The 21,830-nt window shown below is 41.8% G+C and overlaps 1 protein-coding gene across 3 annotated transcripts; it reads left to right on the forward strand.

Annotated features, from left to right (window-relative positions):
- Positions 1-7,769: 7,769 nt before the first annotated feature.
- Positions 7,770-20,379, forward strand: DIO2 (iodothyronine deiodinase 2; the record flags this gene model as incomplete). Of its 3 annotated transcripts, none has more annotated exons than XM_084263741.1 (2): positions 7,770-8,032; positions 19,201-20,379. In XM_084263741.1, exons 1-2 carry the CDS (start codon positions 7,811-7,813, stop codon positions 19,819-19,821), a joined length of 843 nt encoding a protein of 280 aa, XP_084119867.1. In that variant the 5' UTR covers positions 7,770-7,810. The 3 variants fall into 3 exon arrangements, with proteins under 3 accessions (XP_084119867.1, XP_084119868.1, XP_084119869.1); XM_084263742.1 differs by having other exon boundaries at positions 19,201-19,773; XM_084263743.1 differs by having other exon boundaries at positions 7,770-7,955; positions 19,201-19,271.
- Between the last annotated feature and the right edge of the window lie 1,451 nt (positions 20,380-21,830).

The following is a 21,830-nucleotide window of genomic DNA, read 5'->3' on the forward strand; positions in this document are numbered from 1 at the left end:
AAATGGCCCGAAAGCAAATGTATTAAACCAAGTTGTCTGAAAAGGAGTTTTGGACCATTACATTATAGTTTCATCCAAAGATCTGTAGTTTCTGTCATGAATATTGAAAATATTGAGATGAAAAAAGAACCCTCAGCTTTCACTCTTTGACACAAGAAGTTCTTAGTCCTTACTCAGGAAATTAAACTGTCCACGAACTCCTTACTGCTTTAGCCAAGAGGGCCTAGGTATTTTCCTTGCTACCAAGGATGAATAAACTAATATTTTGGCTGCAAACTTGGGAATTTTAAATATTACAAATGATAGTAATAGAATATCTGACAAAACTATGAGAAGCAAGGTTAGTTTCCAAGTTTGAATCTTACTTAAAACCCAACCACACCTCAAAAATTGTCTGTTCTGAGACTGAGTGTGAATTGTATTTAGATGAGCTACCACTGAGAATGAAACCCTGGAGAAACCACTGGCATGGTCATTCCCCCACATTCTTGCCTGGCAAGACTGAGGAGGGTTAAACTGAACAGAGCAGTGTGTAATGGCACTAGGATGTCAGTTTGTAAGATGCTAAATATGTACCAGGGTTAAAGGATATGTTTTATAGATTAAAATACCTAGGAGACAGGTTGTTGATATTGACTTCAGACTGACAATTGCATTAGGGAGTATACAAAAGTTTACTGCTCACAGTTATAGTTTAGACCAGGTCAAGCTGAGAATAATGTTTTTATGTTTTTAAACCACCATTTTTTTATTAATTGTTACTGGTACATCAAGCTGAACAAAAAAGATGGGGAGTGCTGTGCTGCTTTAATACCAAATGTGAGCAGGATGTTGATAAAAGATTTCTAACAGCTTCCACTTTGGCACCCACCACTTCCTAGACTTTGATTAATACTTGAAGCATACAGTTTGTAATGTCATGCATATAAAAGGCTCCTGTTGAGATGAAGCCCTCCACTCAGAAAGGCAAATGGCTGCATAACTTATCATCACTGTAAGTTGTTTAATTACTTTGTGTTCCAATGCTCTAAATTGGAAGAGAACTGAACATTTAGGGAAAAACACACCAGTCTTTATATTGGACCTTCTATAAGGTCTTCAACTGCCTTTTTTACTTCTAGATGGGTGTCTTTTGATAAAGACTGGAAACTTCAGTTCTTGATCCACATGAGATCTGAACTATCTCATTGTCTTGCTTTGGGAAGAAAAGGCCAGATAATAAGACACAAGTTCAAGGATACAGGTTTCTTGGCAATTTCTGTCTCTGACTTAACTAGAAATATAATTATAAAACCTTTTATTATGGTATTTCAGCATTTCTGCCTCCACTCCTGCATCGAAAATTATCCACAGAAGGTAGAGCTTTAAAATGGGTCAGGATATGAAGGAGGGAAATTGGAAAGCCTGGGTGATGTATAGCTATCATCAGCAACTGAAATTCATGTTCAAACATGTGACAACAATGACAAGGACACACACCTCATTTAATTCCTCTGAAACATGCCAGATTAGGAGCTCTCTGGAAGCATACACTGAAAAAAAAAGTCAGTGGTTTTCTGGGAAAAAGAAATGGTCCCTTCTCAGTTAGGAAAGCTGGGGCTGGAGGGCTTTCTAGTATTTTGAGCCAATTTACTTAGAAACTCCTACAGAGATATTACCAAAATTTTAAACACTTTCCTCCAATCTCTCTGGTGTTTTAGATGGGTAGGAATACATTAACATTGGAACTCAGAGACAGCTATATGAGACTTCTCTCTATGTATCTTTCTCCTGAACAGCCACAAGTGGAAGACTTTAAATTCTAGTCCTAGACTCTGTTGAGAGTTTGGGAGGTAATTTACAGAACCTACAGGCAGATAAAGCTAATCTTTTCTCATGTATAACACATTTAAGTCTTTTTACCTCTTCTTGTGCAATACTCTGAGTGCTTGGGATGACTGATTTTTCTTTTGAGAAAGTCTTCTAATTGTCCTTATTCATAGATCAGCATTCCTGTTTTTTCTTAAGAGAAACTCCTTATCGTTTAGGGTGGGAAGGGTGTTTTGTTTTGTTCCAAAATTAAGTCTGACTCAGCCAGGTGTGTTTCAGCATCAGGTTTGTTCACTGTAGTTTACTGAAACAGAGAGATTATTTTTGGTTTGCATAGAAATTCGGGGCTCATTAGCCAAGGGATGTGGGGAATTCTTCTGGCCTCAAATTTGTCACTATTACACACCCACACCCATAAGTCAATTATTTCACTTCGCTGTCATACGATGAATGCAGGCTCTTAGAAGGTGCCAGACTGACAGCTTTGATGTCTACAGAACAGGTTTTACAGAGACATCAGCAGTACCAGTTCTTCTCGTGCACTTCGATCTTTCTGAACCACTGTGGCTTGACTGTAAGACATGTTATACCAAGAATCTAGGTATAACTTGCCATCTAAATTCTATTTTTTTCCCTATCCAGAAGTATCCCAATTATAGGGCCCTTTTCTTCCTTAGTTCATGTGATTACTGACTCAGTTTGGCATCTATTGGATGAAACGACCTCTGATTGTAGTGCTGCCTCGTGGACTGAGTGGGCAGTGAGGCTGGCTTCCTTTTCCTGCCACAGGGACTCCCCTCCAAATTGCCATGGAGGGCTGCTCCTGTGGGCAGTCTGCATTCTCCCTACCTGTCCTCATCCCCAATACAGATAAACTGGAGGAGTCAGGTCTCAGCACCTCTCCCAGCTGCCAGTTTCACAGAACAATCAACTCCCAATTCTGCAGCCTAATGGTGCTGGTAGAATAACACAAGTAAAACAAAACCAAGGCTGATACAAAAGGTAAATAAATTAGGCAGTAAGGATATATTTAGTGTGCTCACCTTTGCAAGGCTGGTAAGCGGATTCCTGTAGAGAACAGAGGCAGCTTTAAGCAGGCAGAATGGGGCTGGGTGCCAGCGGGATGAACGTTGCTCCATTCAGACGGGGTGCTGCGGCCAGGAGTGACGGAGGAAGGCAGGGCCTGGTGAATCCACGCTGTGGGTAATCCATCCAGGTGTCACTGAGGCTTGCCTGAAAAATGTTATTTTTCATTGAAGATATTATTTCTTTAAGAAAATACGTGCTGACCCTAACCAGAAAGCGGGGAGAGGCAGGCAGGCAACACTGCATGGTGTTTTAAGTGAGGGAATTGTTGCTGAGAGAAGGGGAAGATTTTTCTCATTTGGCAAAGAGGAAAAAAAAAATGCAGTTTTATGAGAGGTACAAATTCTTGTTTGGCTTTAATAAACAAATTTTGCCCAGGGCCAGGGAGGCAAAGCTAAGCTAAACTTTCTCCTCCCCATCTCTAGCCATATCACTCTGCAGCTGCGCAATTCTCCAGGGATAAGCTCATGGACACACTAACTAGCTCTCAAACAAAAAGCTTCATTCTTTGTTTTTGGCAGGGAAAGCAGTGAGAAGCAGCAAGGCAGGCATGCAGGTTGCGCCGAATCCTTTGGGATGATCTCTCCCATGAACCTCCTGGGGGTAGGACCGGACCAGCAGCCTTGCCTGCCTGTCACTATGAGGTACCCTTTCCCAGCTGTGTTGTGAAAAGTAACAGCGTTGAAAATGGTCTTGCTTAGCCTTGAGAAAATAAGGCTCAGTAACCGAAATCTGAATCAGTCTCCTTATTTTGGGCTCTAGGGCCTTGCCTTTGGGTACCTAGATACAGTGTGATTGAGTGCTGCAGCAATTTACAAAGGTAGTTCAGTCACAAACAAGACCTACACAACCAAGTGCGAGGTGTAAAACACTACCTGACATGCAGAGAGCCAGTATGGATCCAGTGTAAAATGTGATCAGGGAACGTAGCCTGAGCAGTAGTGACTCCACCTCACATTTCCCGTGTGTAGGCACAGTTATCAAGAGGGTTGCAGTAAACAAACATAGTAGCTGCCCGTGTCCTGATCTTCATGCTACTGTGGTTGAAACTGGGAAGGAACATGAAGCTATGCATGGATATGGTTTTGATGGCACTGATTTCTATAAACATTACAGAATATGAACATCTATACCGATACTGTTGACTTTAGCCACATACAAGGTCTAGTAACAGTGAATGCTTTAATGTTGTTGGCTTTGCTCATTCCACCTTGACAAATTATGGATGATATGTTTAATTTCCCATTACTGAACCTGACTGCTCCTTAGATTACGGGAGGACTTTTATTTTCTTTTGCTGATGGAGAACTGAGGTACATTGTAGGGCTGTGCCCCGATGATATAGGAAGTAATGGCAGTGCAGGTAACTGAACGGAGCTTTAGCTGACCCACTATCTCAGTCCCTTCATGTGTATCTTTGACCTTGCCTAATTCTTCCTCATTTATCAAATTCATCCCATTTTCCTTCAAGAGAGTAAAGGCTCTCTTAACACCTTGAGGTCTGAAAGATACAGCCTTTCCTCCTTGCTTCGTGAAGGTCTGCAGGGAAATAAAGAGAGATTGTTGGCTTCGACATTGAAATGATGCTTCAGATACCCATCTTTCACAAAAGATGCAAATAGTGGTTTCCCTTGTATTTTCGGTCTCTGAGGGAAATAAACACAGGGATGAATCGTTTCAGCCAAGGAGAGAAACTGTATCAACAAAAAGAAGCAGGGATTATGCTTTCCTTTGCTGTTGAGGACTGCTGTAGTCCAGCTGCCAAGCTGAAAGCAGTGCTGCCTCCAGGGACAGACTGCTTCTGAAGACAGCAATGGCCAAAGCTGTCTCTTTACATTCATATTAGTCAAAAGATTTTTGTTTTTATAGATTGAATTGATGGTTATCAGCATCTCTTGACTAAAACTCTCAAACACACAATCTGAGGTCTTTCTGTTTAACTTGATGTACACAGTGTGTCCTATAGGCAAGGAAGGTGACGTAGTAAATATGAAATAGCATCTCACCCTGGTGCTCCATGGGCTTCCTGCTCAGCTTCCGATGCACTTCAAAGCTCCATAGCTGCCTGGTCTCCAGCTGTCTTACAAACAACCTCTTCACCCATGAAGCACACTGTGGGTAGGGGCAGTTGTTTCACAGGAACCCAGAATACATTGTGTTCCCAACGTAGGTTCTTGTCTGACTTTACCTCCAGGGAACAGGAAGAGCCTGAGCTGGACTGTCCTCAGAGATGTTTGCAAACTGTTCTCAGAAACAATGGCTGATGATTCATCTGGCATCGTCACCAGCAATCTCCAGGCCTGCTTTTAACAAACCTTCCCAAAATAAAGAAAGGGGACCTTCCCAGGCAGAATCATGTATGTGTTGGTGGTGGATCTACGGAAGAGTAATCCAGGCTTGAGAGTGCTTGTAATCAAGTGATTACATATGCTTGCCTGAAGTCAGACAGTAAGCTAGTTTAGCAGCTCTGGGGACCCTTGTTCCTGTGTTGCACTCACATGACAGGAGCACGCTGACTCACCCATGTGTGGGGATATATAAATGCCTGCTTATAACGTGTTTTTGCAAGTTTTAGTAATAAAGCCAGATCTATGAGGTTGCAATCCTTTCTATGGCAACAGAACATTGTCATCACCAATGTTTTGTCTGAAAAACTGTTAGAGTTTGGAAGAGAAACTCGGCTCCTTTTTTTTTTTTTGGTGTTTATGCTAGTAACCCAGAAGGTCACTGGTTTAATGAGTGTAACCTTTTAAAGTTATTTCTTTGAGTAAACATTTGCTGAGAGATATCCTGTCTGGGTGATACCTTTTGCAAATGCCTGATATTATGCTACCAAAACAAACTGTTTTTTTGGTGAACCCAAGGCAAGACACAACACAGGGACACAGGGTGGCTTTTCTAGAGGTCTGCATCCTAGCATAATGACAGCCCAAGTGATATCACAATACCCACATATGAAAGACCATGGAGTAAGGAAGATGGGTGATGTTTCCCTTCCACAGTTGCTAGCAGGGAAAGGATAGTGATAACTGATGAAAACCAAGGTATATGAATGAATGAAGATTGTACTACTCATTGGGGATGTGAGTTGACAGAGGTTAGACATCATGCTGCCATTTCTGGGAATGAAACGTATCTGGTAAGGAGAGCCTACTTAAGCACATAAAGAAGACATCCACTCAAACCCAAAACTATGGATATCTACAACATGAAATAAATATTTACCTAAGGAAGTTAGAAACGTGCTAAAAAAACCCAAACCCCAAACAAAATGTGTCTACTGTACCACCCCCCCCCCAAAAAAAAAAACCCCAAAAGGTGGAAAGAGGACTAAATATTGGACAAAAATGTGAAACAAAGAACAAAGAGAAGTGCAAATGAACAAAACAAACCTTCAGCACGGTGCTGCAGGGGCTGCTTGTGGTTGCTAAAGCATTCATGGCTCTGCCAAAGGAAACTTCTTTCTCTTTCTTTTTAATAAGATTTTTAACCAAAAGTTTGTTATCCTTATTAGACTAGTGGATGTAAATAGTTGTCATAGAGGAATATTAAAGTTGTTGAAGCTCAGTTGATTGACAGCAGTTAAGGCTGTAGCATATTATTTTTAAGCAGGGAACTTCAGCTTAAAGACCCAAAACCCTTCAAAATTTTTTTTTCTCTTACTTTATCTTCTTCTCTGACACATCAGTAGATGAAGTCAGTGCTGGGTGTCTACTTATGTTTCCTTAAATACCAAGAAGACAACAAAAGATATATACATGCTGTACTTAAGGGAGGTGGGAGGAAAATGTACAGAAATGATCTGCCCTTTCTTGGGATGCATCAATTCACACACCTTCCTGGAAAAGACAAAAGGGCAAAAGAAATAAAAAAAAAACCCAACCAAAACCAAAGCAACCAGCTATGAGTAAAAAACCAAACACAGACAACAGAAGTCTGTGTTGCTGTCTCACCTTCCATGTCATATGAAAATACTTTTTCCAAAGTTTGAAAGCATTTTCTAAGAGCAGTCAGAAGCATATTGTGTTGTGTTTTTTTTTTTTCTTTTTCCCTTTTCAAAGCAAAGCAAAGTTCCACCCTTGCTGTCTCTCTCTCTCTCTCTCTTTTTTTTTTCTCCTCTCCCTTAGAAAAAAAAAAAAAAGTTTTGAGAATTTCATTTTTCTATTCACTGCAGTCCTGGCCAAAGTAAAGCCCTCTTTTACATTGACGTCAAGATCTTTACTAAGATTAGGGTTTCATTTCTCTATTGCAGCAATTAGCTAGGGAATGTATAAAAGGCTTCAGGGAAGCAAGCTAGGACTCCAGAGGGGAAAGCACTTTGCACCATAGGCAGATAGCAAGAGAGAGGGCGAGAGGAGGAAGGCAGGAATAGAGAGAGGCGGGGGAAGGGGGAGAGAGGGAAAGAGAAGGAGAGGGAGGGAGAGAGACAGGGAGGGAGGAAGGAACAGAAAGTTTATGTACATAAACCTTTTTTTGAAAAAAAGTATTGTTGCACCTGGTAGCTAGCTTTACTGACACAGGAATGAGAGGTCTGCTCAGTGCTTAAATAGCTGAGGAACAATGGGATAGTGCAGGAAAGTTAACAATTAACAGTCTCTGCTTAAATTTTGTAACTGCAGGGAACTGGAAACACAGCTGCCTCTCTCTTCAACAAAATCAGGTCTCCTGGTTGAGGGAAGAATTTTGTTAACATCTTAGTTTCTGAAAAATAAGCAGCTCCGAGTTGAATGAGTGTCATGCAGTTATGGTTTTAACCAGGCTGCTCCTAGTTAACCATCTCTGCTCCCTTTAAAGAGAACGGCTGAGGGAGGGATAACGAGGCATTTGAAATGCTTTTTACTTCACTTTTTTAAATGAGGGTACAGGGCAAAAAAGGGAGCTGAAGACATCCGGCTGAAGAGAAGCAGCAAGGAAGATGGGTCTGCTAAGTGTGGATTTGCTGATCACGCTTCAGATCTTGCCGGTCTTTTTCTCCAATTGCCTCTTCCTTGCGCTGTATGACTCTGTGATCCTCCTGAAGCACATGGTGCTATTTCTGAGCCGGTCTAAGTCTGGGCGCGGTGAGTGGCGGAGGATGCTGACCTCGGAGGGGCTGCGCTGCGTCTGGAACAGCTTCCTCCTGGACGCCTACAAGCAGGTGGGTACCCGGGGATGGGGACTGGCAGGCTGGGGTGGGGGGAGCTGGGATGAGCATCCCTGTGTGCCGTGGCGAAGAGCTGCGATTTGATGTTAGGTTTGACGGGAGAGCTGTGTGCTGGAAGGAGCAGTGCTTTTAAGCTGGGGCTGAGGGCTCGCTCCCGAGATGGAGAGCAGTGGTCTGTGATCTGCCTCTTAACTCTCTGTGCAGCCGTGGCACTGAGCTCAGCCGTGCCTCAGTTTCCCCACCAGTGCAGATAATAACCTCGATGTTTATACAGTATGTCAAGATCTTCATGTAAGAGTAATTGTAAAACGCTCTAGAGGTTTTCACAGCTGTTTGTGTGCCATGGGAGATCTTCAGAGGTTATGCAAAGGCTGCATCTCCAGGTAGAGCTCTACATAGACAGATGTCATGTGTGTAACACAGGCAGAGTTGTTGTGATTACAGACGAATAGAGAATGAACCTTTGGTGTTACACTGGCATTTTTTATTACTAATATGTTAATCCTTCTATTGGAGGAAGCATCCAGGTTATAGTAAAACTGGGCAAGGAGTGAAAGTGAGCTTTTTTCTTCACAAAGGCAGTGACAGAGAGACGTGTCTGAGATTAAAAATGAACTTGACTAGGTGAAGGACAGCTGTCTGGTGATTTAAGTTAATGAAGCCAATAGCAGTTATGCAACATGTACTTTTTTTCCCCCCTTTTAAGTTCTGTACAAACATTACCCAGTGGTACTGCCCAGGTCTCATGAGGTATAGTTATAGTTCCCTTTTATAGATTGAAAAGGTGAACCCAAAAAGATGAAATTTCTTGCACAGGCCACCCAGTTAGTAAGTAGAAGAGCTGGATTCAGAGCTCTGTGGTTTCCAAAACAGTGCTTAGTCTGTTGATGTGTTGTCTTATTTAGACCATCTAATTTAACATACCCCATGTGATGTCATGAGGTCATAGGGGTCCTATCCAAATGATAACTCTGTATCTTCTGAAATATTTTTTTCTGGGTTACCTTCCCCATGTCCCCTTTTGCTCCTCCCTAGTGGCTTTTGTATTTGCTCTTGCCCAGAGATGTGAAGAGCTGGTGGTGTTGGTGTTTGCTGGCTTTGTGATATGGATTAGAAGCTTCTTAGCCTGAAACCCAAGCCACGGGGACATTAATTTTCAGTGTGAGACAAATATAAATAACATTAGCTTTTGCCAAATGGGTCAACCTCTTACTGCCATCCTAGGAGTCAGCCAGCTGGCTACCCAAGTAAAGTAATGCTGAATGAAGCTCACTATTCTCTTTAGCCCTTCTAGATTCCATTTTTAGTCTCTTCATAGACATTGAGTAAGTAAATTTTACAGTGACCTTATTAAATGGGCTGAGGAGCACAATTGTTCCCATTTTACAGACAAGGCAAGGCAGGACAGTTAACATATGACTTGGTCAAGCTTGTGGAAGTTGGCAGCACAGCTCTGAAACAGGGAAGTTTCCGGTTCCCATGTCTGCAACCTGTATGTGGCCCAGGGTCCGGAGAATCACAGAATCACAGAATCACAGGGGTTGGAAGGGACCTGGAGAGATCATCGGGTCCAACCCCCAAAGGCATGGAGTTGTAAGGAACCTTCTATCCATGAGAGATTTTCAATCTCATTTTGCTTAAAAAGCACAAAATGCTTTAAAATAAAGACGCCAGATGCCTTTGTGTACTTTCTAAAGTCATACCTTGCCTGTTCCTCAGTACTGCTGATGCCAACCATAGACGCTACAGAGAGGATGACTGTGCTATTTTTGGTATTGGCAATGAAACTCATACCTTGAACTTTGGTGATTAGAACCTCTCCCTTATCACCATTAAATGACCTAGATTGTTCAGGCCAATCAGGCATTAAGGTCTCTAGAATGAATTCTGGGCCTCAGTGAACTGAGCAGAAAAATGCATATAAACATAACCAATTTTATCACCTTGCTCCAAAAAGGGGAAAAAACCCCATTCCTACCAGCTGTCCTTAACACAAAGCTAGCTGACAAACAGCTCATGGAAAGACTCTGTTTTCCTTAATAGAATTATGGGTGATGAGAACGGGAGATCATTGAAAACCCTTGACTGTCACAGAGTAAATGTGGAAATCAAATTATAGAGGGGACACAGTAAACCAAGGAGCAATACTGGGAGAAGAGTCATCACTTCCATGATGGAGGAAACATCTTCTGCTGCTTCTGTAAGGAAGAGAAAGAAAAAAAAAAGTTTCATCTGGGAAGCTGTACTGGTAGAGTTGAAAAAAATTTGAGATAAACCCTGCTTTGTGGCATGTTTAAAAAGCATGGGAAATAGTGAAATATATTAAAGACTGTTCCACAAAGAATCTTTTTCCTTACATTACTTTTTTGTTGTTGTTCTAAATCCTGAATAGGACTGCCCAGTTGTGATAGCTTGATATCTTGATCTTAGCCAATTATTGAGGGTAGGAAATGAAAATATTATGGAATCAAGGTACTAAACAGTATGGCAAAATGTAGTTGATGCCATATCTGTGTTTGCTTATTGTTCCAATTTGCTAGCTGAAGCCAGATATTAGTTCTGTGTCACTTCCACAGAACTCTTCCTGAATACATTTCACAGCATTTTTCACAAAAGCACTTGATGTAAACTTTCTATTCAAAGAAAAATTTTCTGGAGTGGCTTCCAGTAAAAATCTGTGGGTAGATACTATATTCTGGATTAAGTAGGTGCATTTCCTCTTCTAGAAAAAAAAAAAAAAAAAAAATTTAAATCTCTTACCCAAATCTTAACTTGCTTTTGTTCTGCTTTTTGTTGGTGTGAAGTGTTCTTGCACATGACTTTTTGGTTAGGGCAGTTATTTCATAGACAAGATAACTTAGCAACCGTTCAAGATTTTAACATCCTCTGTGGGGAAGCAATGCAGGCTTTGAGTTCAGTGTTCTTTTTAAGTGGAACATTCCCTATGACTTGTTTTTCTCCACATTTTACTGTCCCACTGAAATCAAAATGAATGATCTTTTGAGGTTTTTTGTTTTCTTATGTAAATGTTATCAGTGATTAATATATCTCTTTTTTCCTTCCTTAGCTGTTATTTCAGTATGTCACACTCAGTGTTGATATTGTCTACAGTGCATCAGCTTTGTGATTTATAGAACATCCTCCTCCTATTCTTTTCCAAGAGGCAAGCATGTCTTACATTACAAGGGAGTCTTTAGAACCAGAGCAATTGTCATAAAATATAAAGTTGCATTATTTTTATATAATTCAAAGAGTGCAACTATTTTATTTAAGTGTTATTTTTATAATTTACTGTTGTGCTCTACTTATCTACAGAAATGAGTGGATTGACTCCTGAAGGACAAATCATGTGTGCATGTATGTGTGTGTAAGTAATTGCACGTTCATATGTGTTTGTACATATACAGATACACACGTGTATCTGTCTCTATATGTACATACATATATGTGTATAGATGCAAGAACACATGCATAGGCACTCATAACACGCATAGCCCATAGCATGTATTACTGACTGTGCTATGTATCTCAGAGAAATCCAGAGAAAAAGCTAGAGAAGGATTTTTATTTTAAATTGTTCTTACTTTTAATAGCATTTTTAACCTGCTAAGTCCCACACTTTCTTTACCTGCTAAGTCCCACGCTTTCTTTAGTAGTGGAGTGAATCTGCTTTCTAAGATTCCAAAGGGGAGAAGTTATTCTCCTAAAATGCCTTTAAAATGAGTAGAAGAAAAAAGGTTGTGTCCCTTTGCTGTTCCCAGTGGTGAGGCCTCATGCTGGGAGCTTTTCTGTCGCCAGGTACAAGCTTTGTGTTTCAGCAATACAGAGCTATGATTCCTGATCTCCAGGAGACAGATGTAAGGTTATCCTAGAGGAAATCATCTCTCTTGTCCACCTCAGTGCAAAGTAGTTAGGGGGAAGACCTTAATGGCACCTCCCCGAAGCAGCCAAATGCTTGGGAATGCTGTGGTGCGCCCGTGGTGGTAACACGCACGTGGGAGTATATGCACGTGTGTAACTGTCCGTTGCAGTCCTCAGAAGGATGACAGTATCTCAAACAATGGATAGTGATGGGTGTGTGTATGTACTTGTGTAGCTTTTTACTGTCTTTAGAACGGGCCACCAGCAAGCTCTGGCATGACAGACCCAGCACGGAGGGAATGGCTGGCGCAGGATCCCAACTCCACAGTGTAGGCCCAGCTCTGAATGTAGCAGCAAAAGGAGCCTGGTTTGGTAAACACCCAGTGGGGTTTTCCTGAGATTATAGAGAGGCACAATTAAATTACCTTTTGATACTTCTGCCTGCCTGATAGGTACATCATTTATTCCCAGAATGAATTTGGTATGTAAAGCAGGACAGCCTGGAAACAGTCATGTGAAGTGGATGTTGCCCAGCATTGTCACAAAGCTGTATGTGAGAGGAACGCAACAGCATGGTCCTTCACCTGCTGTTTGGCTGTCTGGAAATTCATTGTTTTTTGGAAAAGCTTTTAAAAGTTGGAACAAAGACATAACCTCTGTACTTATTATTTTTTGAGGGTTTTTTGTCTGTAAGGTAAGGAAGTTTCTCTCTCTGCATTTGACAGAGATTTGTATCGTTTCAGGGTTTAGAAGTAGACATTGTGTGGTATTAAAAATATTTTATTGGTTTTACAAAGTTCAGCCTTAGCAGAATTGTTTTCATTGACATTTTCAAATGAAAACAATCTTGAAAGAAGCGAGAAAAATAAAACAAAACCAAACCACAATTAAAACCTTTCCTGCAGTGTTTGGAACATAAATTCAACAGGATTTGGGCTTGTCATTGCCATTATTATTAAAACATTGTCATTATTATTAATATATAATCATGTTTGTTATAGTAGTGTCTGAGGACCAACCTAGACCAGGGACCCATTGTACTAGGCAGTGTCCTAAACAAGCACAGCAGACAGTTTGTCCCAGGGAGCTTACAGTTCAAACACTCAAGGCAGACAAAGGGTAGGAAAAGGAAAATGACGACTCCTATCCTCCATGTGGTCTCATTCTACCTGTTTAATTTTTAGGATCTAACATCACTTCTTCCACACCACCTCTTTGTATTCTTCCATTTTCATCCTTCTGTGTGAAAAGCTGACTGAAAGCACAGCTTGCCTTTTTCATAAACCCTGGTGAAAAACCCCTTCAACTGTGGTAGACACCTGGGCACCACCCAGGAAAAGGATCATACCTGGTCCTTGCACCCCAGCTCTGTCTCTCCAATAAAGCCACCAGTGTGTATTCATATAATGCTACAGCTGAGTTTAAAAAAACCCAGAAGAACCCATCCCAATTAACTTTAGATGTCCTCCAGATGCTGACTAGTGGAGGCCTCTGTCACCTGTAGGTAGTCCACAATGGTCATCCAGTGGCCTAGAAGCCACAATGTCATAGACCACCCTCCATCTGGAAGGAAACGTAAGCCCTTCAGGAGCTTCCCATAGGCTCCTGGATCAGAGGAACTAAAATGATCCATTTTCTTTTATAAGAGTGCAAGGCAAAAGGCTCCTTTATGCTTTCCCTCTGCCATGCATGCTCATTTGTGGGACTGTCAGCTTTTAAATAAAACGAGCAGCATTTGACTAGTTATTTTTATCTGGACTGTGCCCTTTTAATTTGTCTCCCACTTCCCTCCCTCAGCTTCACACACCTGATCCTTAAATAAAGTCCCTGGACGAGCTAGAGTCAGTTCCAGTCTGCTCTCCAATTCTGGTAATCGAGTCTCTTAAAGCAAGCTGCCACCTCCCCATGACAAATGAAGAGCTCCTACTCCCATATGCTACTCCAGACAAGGGCCTCCTGTACTTTTTATCCACCGTACAACTCTGGGGCATGTAAATAAAGAAAACAAAAATAATAATTTGTGTAATTCTCCAGCCAGAGTCTGATTATGATTTGGATGAAGCACTGAGAAATATTGAGCTGTTCAGAGGCTATATTTAGCTGGATGGAATCAAATCAAAGTAAAGCAGAGAATTTGAAAAGGAGCAAAAAGCTCCAGGGATTCAGTTCATTACTAGTTGCTGGACTCCAGTCCCAAACACAGCATGTCCATATTTAAATGGCTAATACCACAGGCTGATAATTGTCTGGCAACACCTATTTTCTTTAGGGGGTTGACAGAGCCTGATGAGTCTGCCAAAGTGTTTGAAAATCCCTCACGCTGGCAGTGAAAGCCGACTTCCAGGGCATGGGATCCCAGGAGGGTTATGCTAAACCTGATAAAAGCAAAATGAGAAAAAAGTAAAGGTAAATGAGGAGGCAGTGTTTTGTCTGTGGGGCTTTTCCTCGTCCTCGTGGAGAATGTACAACAAAGTCAGCAGTATGTGCTATTCCTAGCCTGTAGTTTATGAATAGGCCTTTCTTTCCTGCTCCTAAGTCTCTTTCATTTTGCAGTCTGTGTGCTAAAGCATCAGCAAAAGTGTTCCCTTTCCACTCTGCGTGCAGGCTTGGAGAATGAGATGCTATACCACAGCTGTCAAGTAGACACAACATTTGCACAAATGCTAGGAGTCACTGCTGAGGTGGAGGGCTGGTGCTTGCTCTTGCTGATGGCTGGGCTGGCTCTCAGATTTGGTTGGCCTACCTTGCGTGTCCCATGCAGGCTGTGTGTGGGGAGGGGGTGCCTGCACGCTGCCCGGGGTTCCACCTCATCCAGGAGGCTGGCACCCGGTGCCCGAATATTCACGCACATGAGTACGTGATCATAGAAATGCTGGATGGCGTGTGAGGGGAATTCTGCTGGTTTGTTTCTCAGAATTTATATTTTGCCTGCCTTTGTGTAAGATTTCAAAAGCGGTCTGGCTGAATACATGGGGCTTTTTGTTTGTTTTCTCATTGCGTTGATTTTCTTTTCCAAGAGCTATTTTTTCTTTCAATAAATAACAACAAAGAAGACAGCCAAGGCCTACAATGCAGATGATCAGCAAGGATGATATTGTCATCCTGTGTCAATCGGGTTCCCGAGCTTGGTGAAATAAAGAGTCCCTTTGGAACGTCAGCACTTCATCAAGACCAATTAGTGGAGATGCCGCTGCTTATGTTTAAGCATTAACGACTGGGCAGGGCTGCTTTTTGGAGTGCCTGACACTGGCATGGAACAAGGCACCGACCTAATTACTCCTCTACAAGAGCAGAAAATGCCTCATGAATGCCTGCTTGGCAAAAATGTCTCATTAAGAGGAAAAAACCCAACAGAAGCACTCCTAGAAACAAAAATTAAAGTGATAGGTAACCTGCGGCCATGAGATTTACTTCATGGCTGTGGGAAATGAAAAGAAACTGCTACAAGGTGACATAGGACATATTTGTACTTTATTTCCTAAATCCCTCTGTGTTTTGGTCAATAAAGGGTATGAGAGACAGAATGCAAACTTGCATTGTTGGAGAACAGGGAAATACGTTGCTGTCCTGGGTATTGGTTTTAAATAGGACTTGAAGGGCATTCCCATGCTGTTGTTTGATGGGAGTTGTCTTGTTACTGTGCTTCTTCATGGTTTGCAAACTTCCCTAGGAAAAGAAGCATCTGGTAGACCTGAATGAAGAGCTGGTAATGAGGAGCGTACAGCATGTAGCCTCTTTCTGCTTAAATACGATTGAGAAGCAGACAGTGGTTTCCCAGCTCAAGACTGTTGGTTAGAGTATTTTCAGTCCTAATAGTTTTGTTCAAATAAAACCAGAAGAGTGAGGCAAAACAGCTGCTCAGATGTTTGTCTTCTGAGCAGCTCTGTTCATTGCTGAATTTTAGTTGCTTCCATCCTTTTTACCTTTATTTTTCTTCTCCTTCAAAGAGTGCCAGCAAATATCAGAAATTCAAAGTGTGTTGCTTAATTGTGATTTATGAGATAAATCACATGTTATTACTTCTTTTCTTTGACTGGATGAGTGCACACTCCTAAATACTGAGGTCCATTATTCATCCAGGGAGTGGGTGCAGCACAGATACTTACATGTCGGGCTTTGCCCAAAAGGCACCTTTTGGGCAAGCTAGCTCTGAAAAAGCATTTGCTTGGTAGTGCAAGAACAGTTAAGCTTTCTAGGTAAAGAGGGAGATCTTGTCTTTCTTGACATGTGCCCTTTCTTGGTAGTCAACAACTTATCACAAAATGCTGAGTTGTCTAGCTGATTTATGAATTGAATGCAGCCATCAGGGGGATTATATGGCTGCCAAATTATCTTGACCTACGTATGCTTTTGTTCACCTCCCCTTACTCCTGCTTTGTCTATCTTACTGCACAGAGTGGCAGAAGAGAGATTAAGATACTCAAAGGTTGCACAGAAGAACGCCTGCTAAGGTTTAGGTGGCCTGCAGCAGCACTTAAATGCCAAAAGATGCTTAAATGCTACAGCCTGAGTCTCTGAGCCTGCCTTTCTCCAGCCAGAACCTTTCTCCTCAAAAATGGAGATACAGCTTCCTTGAGTTCAATGGACAGCCCACTCACACAGCAGGTCCCAACTCAAACTTCACTTGCTTTAAAAGGCAAATGAGCACAAGGCTTTTTCTTTCTTTTTTTTTTTTTTTTCTCAAAAAAACCCCTGTTACCAGGGCTGTAGCAGAGAGAAACGCTGCAGATGTATGTTTATGGGGAGGGGGTCCACGAGGGGCTGTGCTTTCCTGGGGCATCACATTCTTCTCTTGCCTGTGCTGCAGCTGCGCATCCCCAGCTCGCAGTGGCGTGATCGCTACGTCCTGGCAAATGACAGCACAGCTGTGTCTCAATTTGCCCCACAGAAAGTATTCAAAATGATGTTAATATCATGTGCCAACACGCTGTGAGACCTTCTCATATAGCTATGAAGTCTGGCAGCTTTAAGGGCAGTGTCTTAAAAACATTCATTGGGATAGACTCTTCCTTCTATTGCTGTTCTGATAAAACGATGCTGAGTCATGAATAATTAGAAATTCGTTCATGGTAGTCAGGTTTCTTATGGAGAAATGGAGGATCCAGCATCTACAATACACTTACCTTTAACGTCTGTGCTGTAGCAATTGCATAAGTTAAACTATTCAGTTGTCAGCTTGGCTTCTTTCTTTATCTGACTCACCAGGATACCCCATAATGTGAGGTAGAATAGAGGTGCACCAAGGATCCATTATTTATTCACTTTATACACATTTCTCATTTAGAGTTAACTTCTATTGACTTCAAATGGAGTGTAGCTTCAGAAAGAAATAAATAAAATTTATTTGTCTGTGTGCTTCCTTCAAAACAATGCTTCTCAACATAATCAAATACACAGGAGACAGAGAGACAGAAAGAAACACAAAAGTATAATTGCATTCTTGTACTAGAGCTTGATGTTAAAGGCAGATACATAAGAATTGCCGTGGCAGAGCTCATTAAAACTAATTGTCTTATGTAATAATAATTTGTGGTTCTATAGCAGTTATCAGCTAAGGATCTTGGAGCCCTCTGCAGGCTCCACCTTATTCTGGCAGTCCCTTCTGTGAGATGTATATATGATGTCTTTTTTCTATAGGCAGGGAAATAGAAACAGTGAGGCAAAATGACTTTTCAACAATTACCTGTTAGATTTGAGGTTAGAGCTGAGAACTGTTTGCTCTAACTTCATCCTACTTCATCCATCATAGAAACTTTCCCCTTTTCCTGATGCTTTTTCCCCAGTCACCTTTTAGAGAAATATTGCAGTAGAAGAAGATGTGTCAATCACTGATAAAATTACTGTAAAGTGGTTAGAAAACCCTTTGTAGACTGCTCTCCTGGATGGTCCACTGTCAAAACAATGATAGATTGAGTGGGCATCTGCAGAGGTCTGTGTTTGATACACTGAGTGTTTCCATTCTTGGACTTAAGGTTGAAAGAGAGTATAGACACATGAAAACCTCTCCAAATTGTGAGGTACTGTGAAGATCGGGAATACAATGCAGAATGATCTTTGAGAACTGGAAAAATGGCTTGAAACTGGAGTATTGTGTCCAGTTCTAGAGTCCCAAACAGAAGAAGGATATGGGGCTGTTGGAATGGGTCCAGAGGATGGATGTGAAGATAATCAGAGGGCTCAAACACCTCTTCTATGAAGACAGGCTGAGAGAGCTGGGGTTGTTCAGCCTGGAGAAGAGAAGGCTCCAGGGAGACCTTATAGCAGCCTTCAGATACCTGAGGGGGGCCTACTAGAAAGCCGTGGAGGGACTTTTTAGGAGGGCACGTAGCGATAGGATGTGGGGAATAGTTTTAAATTGGAAGGGGGTAGATTTAGATTGGATATTAGGAAGAAATTCTTCACTACAAAGGTGGTGAGGCACTGGAATAGGTTGCCCACGGAAGTGGTGGATGCCCCCTCCCTGGCAGGGAGGATGAGGCCTTGAGCAGCCTGGTCGAGTGAGAGGTGTCCCTGCCAATGGCAGGGGGGTTTGAACTTGATCTTTAAGGTCTCTTCCAACCCAAATCATTCTGTGATTCTATGATAAATGTAGGTTGCAGTTCAATGAGGTCAAGTGCAAAGCACTAAACTCAGGCTGGACTGATGAAGTACTCAAAGCCATGATGGAGACTAACTACAAAGGCAGAAAAAGGGACTCAGGCATTATAACTTCTCACTATCTAACCCTTATTCAAGAGACTACTGCTTCTCCAAAACAGTCAGGATGTTTTGTAAAAAGCAAACATCTGGAATGCATAAACAGGTGTAGCCTTTGAAATACATGATGTAATTGTCTGATTATTCTAAGATTTAGTGAAAACTCTTTTGAAGTTTTGAACGCTGCTCTTCAAGGAGGATGTGAACTAAGAGGAGAGTACTTGGAGGATGACAGTGAGAAGAAAAATAGTGTCTAGAAAATTTATTTCATAGACAAAAGTTAGAAGAAATTGGAGGTAATCTGAATGTAAATATATAAGGATGGACAGGAAAAGACAGATCCCGGATCAAATTTTCTAAAACCAAGGAGGTAGTTTACCTGTCAGGAATGCCACATTTAGCTGCCCTGTGAATGGAGACAAACTAGATGCACTTTTTGAGGTTGCTACCTTTGATGATTTGCTATTGTCCATGCTAGTGTCCATCAGGGTAGTTAGACATGCTTTTTGAACCGGTGACTCCATGTATTTGAAGAGAGCAGTCATAAGGGTACCGGACAAACCAATCACACTAACTTGCTATCTTTTAATGTGTTTTACTGTCAGGTCAAACTGGGAGGAGAAGCCCCAAACTCCAGTGTAATCCACATAGCGAAGGGCAGCGATGGCAGCAGTAGCAGCTGGAAGAGTGTGGGTGGCAAGTGTGGAACGAAATGCCACCTTCTGGATTTTGCCAACTCCGAGCGGCCACTGGTAGTCAACTTTGGTTCAGCTACCTGACCACCGTTCACAAGCCAGCTGTCAGCCTTCAGCAAGCTGGTGGAGGAGTTCTCTGGTGTGGCTGACTTTCTGTTGGTCTACATCGATGAGGCTCACCCGTCAGATGGCTGGGCTGCCCCTGGAATCTCTCCCTCTTCATTTGAAGTTAAGAAACACAGGAACCAAGAAGACCGATGTGCAGCTGCTCACCAGCTCCTAGAGCGCTTTTCTTTGCCACCTCAGTGCCAAGTGGTGGCTGACTGCATGGACAACAATGCCAATGTGGCCTACGGGGTTTCATTTGAGCGAGTATGCATTGTGCAGAGACAAAAAATTGCCTACCTAGGAGGCAAAGGCCCCTTTTTCTACAATCTGCAGGAGGTTCGGCTTTGGCTGGAACAAAACTTCAGGAAAAGATGAAATTCATTCTCTACAGAAGCTGTTAAGAGGTGTGTCCCTTTGAGGTGATGTAAAAGGGAAAAAAAGAAAAGGTATGCTGGTTTGAATACGGCCTTTCAGATGATCGCAGGAGAACACATTAGTTAACAAGGTCAAGTGAACATTAACTAGGAAATGAAAATAAAACAAAAAAACTAACTCCACATTATTGTATGAAAAATATCCCACTCCTGCACTCGCTATGGGACAGAAGAGGTGAAGAGGCTTCTGCGAAAAGGTGCTGCTGGAGAGCAGGGAGAGCGGTGAGGTACGGCCTGTCTCCCAGGAACCCGCCTCACGAAGTGTCGACCCTGGGGTAAGCCAGAAGCATTGCTGCGTGGAAGGCAATCCATGAAAAGGTAATGACGTGCACTTAATCAGAAATGCTTCTTTCCCCTCCTGTGGCCAAAGCAAACAACGTGGGAGGAGCCAGGAGGCCTGCAGCTAACATTGCATAGACATGCCGTGGGATTGTCCCCCCTCTCTCAGAGACTTCACTGTTCAGAGACTACAGGAACCACCATGCAATGCATCGCCCGTGCAGACTGGCTGCTCAGCTCAAGATTAAACATTGTATGCTGGTATTTGTACTCTCTGTGGATGCCTCTGCACGGTGTATTAACTCTGTAATTCTATCTCTGTGCTTGTATCCAGTGTGCAGGCCTGTGCCTGCCGAGAAAGAGATTAAAATCTATGGAGTTGGACCAAAAAGACAAAGGTGATCACATAAGCCCGTTACAATTTGGAAACTAAAAAACCTGGACTATTTATAACAAAACAGCGAGAACCATCTAGAGAGTGTATCACCAGACAAAATTCAGCTGATGCCAACCAACCCTTGGTTCTCAGAGCTGGCAACACACATTTATCAGTATTCTCTGGTTCTCTTCCCTGTTTCTTTACACCCTTTGATCTCTTTCTGTCCAGCAACAGGCTTAATTTCTTTTTTAGCTTTTTAAAAAATAACTTATTTCTTTCTTTTATTTTTGAGATAATGACCTTACAGATGTATTTTGGGGATGGGGGAACTTATACACAACATTACCTCATTTAAATGGAAACCTATGCTGTCATTTACCCCGTTAAATGTGGTCATGCTGATTTTTGTTATCCTAAATACCTGCGACTAGTTTATATCTAGGTTAGTTTGTCTGGAAGTTGTTTGTAGCCTCAGAATTGATTAGCTCCTGTTCTGCTATCAGATGAGGTGATAGTCTGTTTATTTCACTTGTGCTCTCAAAAGCTTTCCCAGAGGAACAGGGAGGACAAATAGTGTGAATTAATGGGAATAAATGTAGAAGATGGAAGAATTTTCATACGAATGGGTTTGATGGATTATTAATTAGCAGAGTATACTTTAAGTTTAGGTATTTATAAACCTAAAATGATTTATTCAAACCTGATGAAAACGTAAGTTTACAGTGAGCTAACCCATTAGAGCTGGTTAATGAAAACCCATAAGGAGATGGCCTACCCAGGTTTTCTCTCAACTTTTGTAGAAACATGAGACAGTTAAACAGGGTAAGTGGCAAAAATCAAATTAATTCTTATAATTTCTCATCCTGCCAGCTGTCAGGAATATGATGTATTAATACTAACACAGGAAAGAAAATACATGCATAAATATTTTCACTTTCTCTGTGTCCCTTTAACGTTGTGTATCCTTCTTGGCTGTTGGTTAACTTACCCAATGTACAAGGCATTTGGAAATGGATTTTCAAGCACAGATCTGAAATAATGACAGTAACATGAGTGATTTCTCCCATATTCAGGTTCATGCTTCCCTTCCTTCTCACATTTTCCTCCACACACTGTTAAACCTATACACACACACACAGAGTTTCATGATGTGTGTAAGAGAAGAGTGAGCCTCACCTCTCAGAAGACTTATGTCTGTGTGTGCGAGTATATGTGTCTAAGACCAGTAATAATAAAAATAATTACTGTCCTCCCATCAGTTAATGTTGCTGCAACTCACTGCTCAATGTGGAAGATTGTTATACATTTTTGTGACTAACTGGGATATATAACTGAATTTT

The sequence above is a fragment of the Gallinula chloropus genome (assembly GCF_964237585.1).
Source record: "Gallinula chloropus genome assembly, chromosome: 4".
NCBI classification, from domain to species: Eukaryota; Metazoa; Chordata; class Aves; order Gruiformes; family Rallidae; genus Gallinula; species Gallinula chloropus.